This window comes from Musca autumnalis, unplaced genomic scaffold (genome assembly GCF_047663935.1).
Source record: "Musca autumnalis isolate F117 unplaced genomic scaffold, ASM4766393v1 scaffold_5, whole genome shotgun sequence".
NCBI lineage: Eukaryota > Metazoa > Arthropoda > Insecta > Diptera > Muscidae > Musca > Musca autumnalis.
The window spans coordinates 83,427,842-83,440,223 of NW_027412088.1; the positions used below are offsets into that span (position 1 = coordinate 83,427,842).

The following is a 12,382-nucleotide window of genomic DNA, read 5'->3' on the forward strand; positions in this document are numbered from 1 at the left end:
TCAACACTCTTCTATCGCACGGCATAGGCATACTCTGGTTGATAATAATAGCATGACCACACTGCCCATTTTCCAGACTTCGGGAACCATTTGGGTGGCTAGCGACAGGTTGAGAACATTGGTGAGATACACGACTCCCGGATCATCCAGCTGTTTTAGCATTACCACGGAGAATCCATCAGGGCCCAAGGCTATGGATTATTTAGCGTTCCTGATGGCATCTGAAACATTAGTAGTACTCTTCTATTCGTCCTGTGCTTGAACAACTGTCAATTAAAATAACCTGCGGACCTCTTCGGATCATTCAGCGTAACGTCGCCAAACGTGACCGAGGTCCTATCTTCCTTTTCCCGTCTTCTTTCTAGTGCTCGAGAGTCACTTAACCACTTATTATATACCAGCAGGTATATGGCGAGCGGCTGCAGCAGTGATGATGCCTGGGAACGTTCTTTCTGCTACCCGAACATCAGAAGGGTTCGGTAGATCTCTGCAACGTTGATTAGTGAACTTTCTAAAACTAGCCCAATTAGCTTTCCCATGATTGATGAAAGTGCGTCGTTCAGTGATGATGAAATCGGACAGTCTATTGATTGAGACACCTTCTGACCTCCCAAAAGCGTGCTAATGTTTGGCCTATAACCTGGAGTACAGCAACTATTTATCACCGGCATGTGTATGTTAAACAATGTACGGGTCATTAGTGCCATGCTCTAGCGAGACAGTTCTGTATTGTACAGACTGGTGCAATAGGAACGCTAATCCCCCAACTCCACTTCTGCTGCGATCCTTCCTCAGTACGTTATAACCATCACAACGCTGTAAGTTGCAGTTGCTGTTGAGCTTGGTTTCCTAGACCACCGCGACCTTGATATTCTTCCTACTTATAAAATCCACAATTTCCTCGATCTTACCGGGGAGTCCATTGCAATTAAATTGCAAAACGGATGCATTTTTGGAGTTACCGACAATAATCGGTAAAATTAAAATTCTTATAATTTCGGTAATTAACGATATTATTCTGTAAGTTAACGACCATTAAAAAGTAGTCGTAAAGTTCTACCGATAGCAACAGTGTTGTCAATCGCTGTGAACTTTTCATTCATAATTTTGCGTTTGTCGGTAACTCAAAAAACCAGATAGAGAATCGCACTACTGGTGTTCTTGCCATTTGTTTCTTTTATGATCGTCTACCAACCTATTGATCTCGAGCGTCCGTTCTATGGTTCTTGGATCACCTGGGTTGGTACAGCGGAGATCATCTCGATCCAAGGCGATTTCTGCAGCCTCTGCTGGAAGTTAAATCTAACCTCGGGTATTATACCAGCTGCAGGGTTGATATTGTTTCTGATGTTGTTTTTAGCGAATCGGGCATAACCGGAGATAAACAGTTCCCTAAGCGATTAGCAATCTTAAAAATTATGAAAGTGTCGGTTTCAAAGGATATTAAGTCAACTTTAATCTAGCGGCTGCCAGAAGGTAATCGTTTTTGTGATAATATTTAAGAAATACTTACTGCCAGCAGATCATTTGCATATTCACACAGGTTTGGACACAAATCCCTTGGTTGTTTAGGATGCCGCGCGGGAAAATGTTCTCGGGATAATGAAATGGTTCTGGGCCACTGTTGTGCGGTTGGGCGACCAGTTAATCTGAAAATATAAAAAAATGATATCTCAAACCATGTTATTCAAAATTGGAGAGAAAAAGCAAATAAACGATGAGTTTGGAAATCTACTCTTGGTTCAGCTTATGGAACAAACGTTTCGTATAAAGACATTTTAGTAAGTAAAATATATTAAGAAAAAGATAAATGGGCTATACCCTTCGCATAGTGATTCAATAGTAAACATTATGAAACTAAGATCAAAAAATTGTATCAAAATGTCTGTACTCCTTCAAATGTTACAGACTTTGGACCATTAGAAACGACAGCGGGTTCTTTTTTTACCGGGTTGACCTGGCAACCAACATAGCATTAAACCTATACAACAACAACATTGTATCACTGCGTCCCATAAATGAAAGCTCCATAAATAGAATATCTGCTTACTCCATGGAAGGACATTCAAGGTACATGTACGATTATATATCTTCTATAAGAAGTACGTAAACCAGGGTCAGGCACCATACTTTTCTATTGCATACTTTACGGGGCTTCCTTGTGTGAGGGCATGCTTTTTCAATGGGTTGAATTGTGTGTGTGGAGAGAGCAACGTTAAATGAGCGCACACGGGCGCCTAATTGCCTGACCTGGACGTAAACCATTCCTATGCGTTTCCAATAGTTTACGTACTTCCTATAGAATATAGATAATCGGGCATATGCCTTGAATGTCCTTCTATGGAGGAAAAATATATACTTTTTATAGAGCTTCCCACCTCATTTGGTTATTTTTACTCACTCAAATATCCGATCCAATTGATTTGCTTCTGATGTGCCTGGGAATAGAGCTTTACGTGAAAACATTTCCGCTATAATGCATGCAGAACTCCATATATCAACGGAGCTGTTATATGTTTGGGCCAATAGAACTTCGGGGGCGCGATACCACAGTGTAACAACAACAGATGTTAATTTCATTTCAAAATCATAAGTTTTTGCTAAACCAAAATCGGCAATTTTCAAATGTCCCTGTGAGGAAATTAGAAGATTTTGTGGTTTTAAATCACGATGGATGATGCGATGTGAATGGAGGAAATCAACACCGGTTAAAAGTTCGCGGGAAAGGCGCTGAAAGGAAAAAAAAACAGATGTGAATGACAAATTCTCCAATTTTGTAATAATCAAATTGTTTATTTACCTGTATTGTTGTGGGTGGCATACCAGATTTAGGTAAACGTTCTATTAAATCGGAAAGATCTTGTTCCAAATGTTCAAATACCAGCAGAACCATTAGTTGACCTTCGCGTTCAAGAAACTGACATACTTCAAAGAGCCTGAAAAGAGAATATAAGAAATTTAGTGTAAGTGTAGTTGGTTGAGGTATGCGAAGCGTGACCCAGAGATGGGAGAAAATGGGAATATATGCGTTTTTGGTCCACAAGGAATGAATGAGCCTTAATTGGACTACAATTTTAGTTATTTGGTTCTCTGTATCCAATCTAAACAGAAACTTGCATCCTGAAGTTGTTATGTCCATAATGGATCTATTATGGACGGAAAAAGTGGGTTTAGATAGACGGTAAAAAAATAAAGAGTATCGTGCTATTAATTAGTAGCCATTACGAACTGATTCGTTGGCCTACTTGGGGATACTTTTGACATGATTATTATCATTACCATTAAGACCCTCGTTACAACGAAATATATGCTTCGTTGCGGAAATCCATACTTCCCAAGATACGGGTCTTCAAAGTTAAAACGCATTTCTTTAAATGGCAGGACATTATGTGAGTTCTGGGACTTTGGTCGGATATTTACGACTTTCACCTATAGATTGAGGCCAACACGGGATATCCGATCTACTGTTTTAAGATGTTGGCCTTGGGCGGGATTTTATGACATTCACCTATGGACATGTTCCAACACCGGATTCTCCTTTTACTACCCCTGAGAAAGATATGGTTTTTATCAGAACTTCAAAATTTTTAAAATGATAACACTTTATCTTGGATGCCATTCAAAATAATGATATAAAATCAGAAGTATCTACGTAACTTTGGCCTATATCTCCGGGAAGTTTGGACTTCAGCAACAACAAATGTATACAGTTGAAAAACAGGGTCCTAAGAAATGCTTCTAATAAACCTCTCAAACATATTGGCAAGGGAGGTCCCAAAGTGCAATTTATCCCATACGAGTTGCTGTTTGATATGTTTATCAAATTCATTGAAATAAGCCCTGTTCCTTTACGTTCAAGAATCTTCAAGTTTTACAACTTTTTACTCGAAAAGCGTTCCTTTACTTCAGACACAATACAATTCATATGGGAGCAGTTTTCAACTTTTACTACTTTTGCCGGTTTTACCATTTTCAGAAGTAAAGGAACAGACCAATAATAAATTTTAATTCAACAAATACCAAACGAAAAAAATGTTGCCAAATCTCAGTTTTTTGGCTAGCGCCATTTTTGCCAATGTGTCAAATTGCAACACTACATATTAAAGAGACACGTTGATTGAGTGCAAACAAAATAAATACTCAAATATTAATGATCAGAGAAAACAAAGATCCAGAGAACAACGACCAAGAGAGTATGCTTTAAAATATATTAAGAGAATGACATAAAGGGGCAAACTTGGTTTCGCTCAGAGAGAAATTGTTTCCATGGCCTTCATTTTTACGATGGGTGGGGAAAAATAAAAAAGTAAACAACACAATGAATCTCTTGGCATGACATTGTGTGCTGTGTGAGGGAGAGTGTGCAAGAATAAACAATATTCGTCTTGTTATGTGTATGTGGCCAATCAATTGTTTTGTTTTATAGGCGACGAAGCGTCACAAGAAGGGGCAACAAGTGTTGGAGGAGCAAATATTATAAATTACCAACCAATACATAAACCAATCTAGACAAGAACAAAAACAGCTGATTGTTTTCATATGATTTGCACTAAGCAGTAAGCAGACAGATAGACATTCATTTACTTGTTGCTGCCCAGCAAGCATTTTTTATCGCCCATTACCCGAAGCAGTCACTCCCAGGCGATAGAAATGCACATCCGCGATCTCGCATTCTTATTTAAGTAGACACACCGTTCGGGAAGAAATGAACCACGTCCACGACACCACTTGTAAATGCCGCTTTCGAGACTTCCTAGAAGTACTTTTAGCGATAAAATTGGTTGTGACGAAAAAAAAAATTATTTATTTTGTTTTTTATATTACTTTTTTTTCTTTTTACTTTTTTATTATCCGAATTATTTTTCCAAAGTACCCAAGGTTTTAAAGAACTATTCTTAGTTGAAATTGTCGTCTACATAAATGTTGTAATTTTAAAAATGTGATATTGCCTGGCCTGGGAATCAAACCCATGACGTTAAGAATGCAAAGCAAACATCCTAACCACTGCACCACCGCACCATATAAACATCGGATAGACTAACTTCTAATATTAATTCAAGGTTGTACACGCCTCAAATGAACGTAAACAATCAAAGTGTCTGCATTGGCCAGAAAATGTGTCTGCCCACGCGATAGTCGTAAGTAGTGGCATTGTTAGTGTAAAAAAGCAATAATAGAATTTCGATCTCCTTTTTTGACACTAGGTAGTTATTCAAAAAGTTCAAAAAGGGACAGCAATGCAATTGTTATTGTAAAATGATATAGGATCGCTATTTTCTAGAATAGAAGTTCAGAATGCGATTATTTCTGATAGAGGAAGTGAGAAACTCACTTCCAAATGCTGGCAGGGTGCTGTCATTGGATGAGGATGGGTATGCTTGCTTGTGTGGAGATTATATTTTTTTTAGTTGTTAAATAATAAACAACATACATTGTTGCTGATTTTGTTTACTACAAAGTATTATTTGCAAATACGCGTTTTTGCTGATAACAAACTGTTGTGGCCAAGACGAGTTATAACATCATGGGGTAAGAGGAGTAGTTTACCTAGTACATACAAAATGGGGATAGGTACATTGAGTTTGTTTCCGCATAAATGCCAACTTTATAGTAACAGGTTAAATTACAACATAACCCATGGACAAAAGTAGCTATGATATAATTGTAAAAAAATTGTCAATATTCTCTATAATTATAAAGAAATTATAAAACTTATTTTTGTTTGTCCTAGGTCAAAACAAAACAGAAATTGTCCCACCATTGCATCTTTCACCACCAATCCAATCAATCTCAAAGGTCGGTTGGTGTTGAGTATGGTTAGTGGAGGTGTGCCTTAAAATCAAATGTTTATTTTTCTTTAATTTACAGGTGAAGATAGATTTATGTACCTCCTTTGGGGTTTTTTTCTCGTCTTATACACCACTGCCAACAAATTTGGACAATTCTCCTATCGAAAATTGAAAAGCATTTTACACTAATCCCCACACCTCACACACAGACAATATACATAGTTCGCAAAAGCACTCTTTTTCAAGAGGCAAAATAAAAATCAGCAAACCCCCCAAAAAACGAGGAACTTCTAATTGCAAAATCACAGTACCGACAACGATTGCTGCCTAAGAACATGATTTTGTGAATTGTTCTGAGTTGCTCTCGTCACTCTCTACGAGTGGGTTTTTTTGCTTTGCAAATTCTATTCCCCCCCAATTCAGCCGCGACGTTAGCAAATCGATGCATTCTTTGGCTCCACACAAAAGTACAGGGAGGGAGCTGCTCCAACAGTAGCGACTGCTTGTGAACACACAGCAGTATGTGAGTGAAGGAAGACGACAAAGAAAAACCGCTGCAGCGTGACTTATCAGCATTTACGGCGCCGTTGTGCCGTCTACTTTGGATTTGTAGACACAAGGGTTATAAGCAAACAAATATAAGAAAAAGAACAGCTAGCAATAACTTGGGAAATGCCTATGTGGGAGCAGCCAGTAACAATTTAACATCTCCAACAACAACATGTGCCGGCTAAACTAAATTCTCGTTCGTGTAAACATGAAGAAAAAACAGAAGTTACATTGCTCAAGCCTTCTTCCAGCACTGCATTTTTAACGGTTGTTGATGACGCATGGCCATACTGCGTCATCAACAGCCGTTAAAGTTGCAATTGAAACGAAAACTTCATAGTCATCATTACCCACATGCAACAACAACAATATCAGTTACATACTTGTGGTAATACAAGGGACTTGCAAATGTTATCCATTCGGTAGCTGGCCGGTCTGCTTGGCTCTCTTGTGCGAATGACGAATCAACAGTACTTGCGAAGTTTTCTTAGAATGCCTTCCATAATTACGGAACTCTCTTTTTCCATTATTCTTGGCCCCACCACATCTGTTGTTTACCTCATTCTCACAGAGTTTATACCTACTTATGTTCATGAGTATGAGTGTCAGTAATGCAACACCGCTAATTGCAATGATTTGCAGTTTAAAACAAAAGGGGACCTGCAGCATGAATTGAAAAATTGTGCGCATGCGTTTTTTCACATTTTGTTTTGATGCTATAATTTAGTAATATGTATAAACCGAGTAGATATAATAAACTTCAATTTTCATTATTGTTTTAATTACATGTTTATAAGAAAGAACGAAAAATAATTGCGTTTATTTAGAGAGGAGAAAGTGTTCTCCAAGGGAGGAGTACAATGACTCTTTAACACAGTTTTTGTGTTTTATATGAAAACAAAATGGAGGATGGGACATTAGGGTAAAAAACTCTTCCGCAGGTTAGACGGTTTTTAATAACTTCTGCCCCACTTTGATGCGGTAAAAATGTGTCCTATCGAAATAATGGTTTTAAACCCCAAATACACACGTATGTAGGATAAAATCCGTTTCAGATAATCAATGGGTAGGTTCCTCCCCAAATTTAAAAACAATCGATTAAATGTAGTTAAAGATCTGTTCGAGGATCGTTTCTAAATTTGTACCCCGAAGTTCTTGTGGCCCTAATTACAAAGGTATTTTTATTTTATTGTGAAAGTTCATATTTTCTGAAATAATGGCCCAAAATCTCTAAACAACATGCAATAAAAGTGAGTAACGCGAGAACACGAGCGGAGTAACCAGTTTGGTCGAAACTATGTACACCGTAATATTGATTCTAAACGACAACCTCCCCTTTAAAATGTTTAAAAATGTTCGCATAATTGCTGTTTTTATGGCTGACCGAGGATTACTACGAAATTTTTAATGAATGTTCTTGTGAGCCGAATTACCCGAGAATTTGAAGGAATGGGTAGTTCTCTAAAGCGCGATTGGTAAATTCTATGAACCATTTTCAATCACCTTTTCCATGGTTCAAAAAAGTACGGTTGTCAGAGGTTATGAAGTAGGGTGGTGTGCTAACGGAGACAATTATAGAAAGGGGGTCTACGCCCAGCTAAATTATATGACTATAATGGTGATCTCTGGCAAACTGTTGCAATCCGTATGGGTCTTGTATGGAATTGAAGGCTTCCGTAGGGGTATTCTATGGAATTTAAGGCCTCCGTAGGGGTCTTCTATGGAATACCTTTGTAGGGGTCTTCTATAAAATAGACGACCTCCGTAGGAGTCTTTCAAAGAAGACCTGCGTAGATGTCTTATATAGAATAGAAACGCTCCATAGGAGTTTTCTATCGAATATAAGGAAGACTTAGGGATTTTCTCTAGAATAGAAGACGTCCGTAGGAAACTTCTATTGAATAGAAGATCTCCGTGGGGATCTTCACTAGAATAGAAGACCTCCGTAGTGGTCTTCTCTAGAACAAAAGACCACCGTAGCGGTCTTCCATAGAATATAACACTCCGTGGATGTCTTCTATAGAATAGAACACCTTAGTAGGGGTCTTCTATAGAATTGAAAACTTACGTAGGAGTCTTCATTAGAATCGAGGACCTTTGTAAGGGTCTTCTATAGAAGGGTATTATCTAGAATAGAAGACCTACCTAGAATGCTTCTTTAGAATAACAGACCGGCGTAGGGGTCTTCAATAGAATAGAAGACTTCTGTAGCCGCCCAAGAACTCTAACGAGGAAGGCGTTCTTTTCTAAAAAGACCCCTACCGAGGCCTACTTTTATATAGATCTCCGTAGGTGTCTTATATAAAATACTAGCAAAGTGCCCGCTACTTCGTATGCGTTAAATATACAAAACAAATAAACAATATATAATATAGAATGGTGGAAACATTTTGTGTACTAATACGTACCAATTTAGTTCGATTTTCATCACGCCTACACATCAAGAGCAATCCACATTTTTGAGCAATCCACATTTTAATTCCAAACTTCAAGATTCCAGCTCTAGCCGTTCGCAAAAATCCAAATTATACCAAATTTAGCACTTTTCGTACTCATAAGTACGAATTTCAAAAACTACTTCCATATCTCAATCCTACACTCCAACAGTAATCTTAATTCCAAATTTCTTGATTCCAACTCTATCCGTTCGCTCAAATCCAAATTGTACCAAATTTAGTACTTTTTAGTGCATTTCCTACCCATAACTAAAAATTTCCAAAATTTTATCAATCCTACAATTCAACAGGGATTTTAATTCCAAACTTGAGGATGGCAGCTATATCAGATCACCGAAATTCAAATTGTACCATATTTAGTACTTTTCGTACACATAAGTACAAATTTTCAAAACTACCTCAGTGCTATGTTCAAACAATAAGCTTAATTCCGAATTTCAGGATTCCAGATATATCCGATAACTCAAATCCAAATTTGGTACCATTTAGGACTATTCGTATCCAAAGTACGAATTTCCCAACCTACCTCTATCAACACTCCAACAGCAATTTTAATTCCGAATTTCACGATTCCAAATGTATCCCATCATTGAAATCTAAATAGTACCAAATTAAGTACTATTTAGTACTTTTCCTACCCATAACTAAAAATTGCCAAAACTTTATCAATCCTACACTCCAACAGTACTCCTTATTCTAAATCTCGGAATTTCAGCTATATCCATTCACCCAAATCCAAATTGTACCAAATTTGGTACTATTTAGTACTATTCCTACCCAAAAGTACGAATATCCACAACTACCTCAATCCTACACGCCAACAGTAATCTTAATTCCAAATTTCAGAATTACAGCTGCATCAGATTACCGTATTCCAAATTGTACCAAATTTAGTACCATTTAGTACTTTTTGTTCCCATAGGTCCGAATTTCCAAACCTACCTCTATCCAGCACTCCAAAATTAATCTTAATTTCGAATTTCAGGATTCCAAATGTATCTGATCACCCAAATCCAAATTGTACCAAATTTGGTACCATTTAGTACTTTTCGTTGCCATAAGTACGAATTTCCAAAAGTATCCCAATCTTACACTCCAATAGTAATCTTAATTCCAAATTTCACTATTCCAGTTCTATCCGATCACTTAAATTCATATTGTACCAAATTTGGTACCATTTAGTACTTTTCGTACCCAACAGTACGAATTTCCAAAATACTTCTTTCCTACACCCCGACTGTAATCCTAATTCTTAATTTCAGGATTCCAGCTCCAACCGTTCCCCCAAATCCAAATTGTACCTTATTTGGTACTATTTAGTACCTTTCGTACCCATATGTACGAATTTCGAAAACTACCACCATATCTCAAACCCACGCTCCAACAGTAATAGTAATTCCAAATTTTAGAATTCCAACTTTATCGGTTCGCCCAAATTCAAATTGTACCAAATTTAGTACCATTAAGTACTATTCGTACACATGAGTACACATTTTCAAAACCACCTCCTTATATCAACTCATCTTCTAAACCTTGATTTTCATTCCAAATTTCAAGATTTTAGCTCTATCCGTTCACGTAATACCAAATAGTACTAAATTTAGTAACTTTTAGTACTTTTCGTACACTTATAGTTCGAATTTTCAAAAACCAATTGGTACACCTTTCTAACTCTCCATCAATGAACCTAATTCCAAATTTCAGAATTCTAGCTCTTCGCGTTTGCCTAATACAAAGGGTACCATATTTAGTACCTTTTAGTACTTTTAGTACAGTTCTAGTTCGAATTTCCAAAAATCCAGCCTTATCTGACACCTTCGGACCAAGAGTGACCCTCACCCAAAATTTCAAGATTCTAGCTTTAGCCGTTTTGTCTGGGCGTTGATTATCAGTCAGTCAGTCAGTGAATCAGTGAGTCATCATTACTGAACTCTTTTATAAGTATAGATAAAATCTCCGTAGGGGTCTTCTATAGAATAAATGTGTGTATCTCTATATAGAAAATGATCTCCGTGGGGGTCTCCATTAGAATAGGTTATTTCCTCCGTAGGGGTCTTCTATAAAATATAAACCCTCAGTAGGGGTCTTCAATACAATAGAAGACGTTGTATGGGCCTTCTATAAAATAGACGAGCTCCTTAGGGGTCTTCTATGGAATAGAATATGTCCGGAGGGCTTTTCTATAAAATAGAAGACCGTCGTAGGGGTTTTCTATTGAATAGAGGACTTCTTTTCCAAAATAGAAGACCTCCCTATGGGTCTTCTATAGAATATTAGACCTACGTAGGGGTATTCTGTAGAATATTAGACGTTCCTATGTAAGGGACAGAAGATCTCTAGAATTTAATACCTCCTTAAGGGTATTATCTAGAATAGAAGGCTTCCCTAGAATGCTTATTTAGAATAATAGACATCAGTATGGGGTCTTCAATAGAATAGAAGACCTCCGTAGCTGTCTTCAATAGAATAGAGTATCTATACGAAGGTGTTCCATTCTAAAGAAAACCCCTACGCAGGCCTTTTATTATATAGATCTCTGTAGGGGTCCTCTATAGAATATAAGATTTTCGTAGGGGTTTCCCATAGAAAGGGAGATCTTCTATAAAATATAAGACTTCAGTAGGGGTATTCAATACAATAGAAGACCTCAGTAGGAGTCTTCAAAAAAATAGAAGAGCTCTGTATGGGCCTTCCATAAAATAGACGACCTTCTTAGAGGAATAGATTATGTCCGTGGACGTCTTCTATCGAATAGAAAGAAGACTTAGGGGTCTTCTCTAGAACAGAAGACATCAGTGAGGAACTTCACCAGAATAGAAGACCTCCGTAGTGGTCTTCTCTAGATAGAAGACCACCGTAGCGGTCTTCCATAGAATATAACACTCCGTGGGTGTCTTCTATAGAATAGAAAATCTCCGTAGGTGTCTTCTATAGAGTAGAAGATCTCCGTAGGGCTCTTCTATAAAACAGAAGTACCTTTGTAGGGGTTTTCTCTAGAATAGAAGACTTCCGTAGGGGTCTTCTATAGAATATTGGACCTCCCTAGGTGTTTTCTATAGAAAATATCACTTCTGCAGTGGTAAGGCTTTCGTAGAGGTCTCCTATAGTATGTATAAGGCCTCCGTAAGGGGTTTGTATATAGAATAAAAGGCTTTCGTAGGGGTCTTCCATAGAATAGAAGGCATCCGTAAAGGTCTTCCATAGAATAGAAGGCTTCCGAAGGATCCGTCCATAGAATAGAGGCCTCCGTAGGGGTCATCTATAGAATAAAAGGCTTTCGTACGGCTGTTCTATAGAAGAAGACCTCGGTAGTGGTATTACATGAGGCTTTTATAGAAAGAAGAGCTCTGTAGTGGTCTTCAACAGAATGGAGGACATCCGCAGGGGTCTTAAATAGAATAGAAGGCAACTGTAGAAGGCTTCCGTAGGGTTTTTCCATAGAAAAGAAGGCCTCCGCAAGGGTCTTCCGCAGAATAAAAGGTCTCCGTTTTTGTTTTCTATAGAATAGAATGTCTCAGTAGGGGTCTTCTTTAGAATAGAAGGCCTCCGTAAGGGTCTTCTATACAAAAAGGGTCTCCAAAGAATAGA

The 12,382-nt window shown here is 37.8% G+C and overlaps 1 protein-coding gene across 6 annotated transcripts in view; it reads right to left on the reverse strand.

The window, feature by feature from the left end:
• Cdk4 (Cyclin-dependent kinase 4) overlaps positions 1–12,382 on the reverse strand; it is a 48,627-nt gene that overhangs the window by 3,072 nt on the left and 33,173 nt on the right. For all 6 annotated transcript variants that reach the window (XM_073990209.1, XM_073990213.1, XM_073990214.1 and 3 more), the window contains exons 4-6: positions 2,801–2,936; positions 2,402–2,730; positions 1,514–1,649 (exon numbers count right to left, since the gene is read on the reverse strand). In XM_073990209.1, coding sequence (XP_073846310.1) covers positions 1,514–1,649; positions 2,402–2,730; positions 2,801–2,936 — 601 coding nt within the window. The remainder of the gene's footprint in view (positions 1–1,513; positions 1,650–2,401; positions 2,731–2,800; positions 2,937–12,382) is intronic.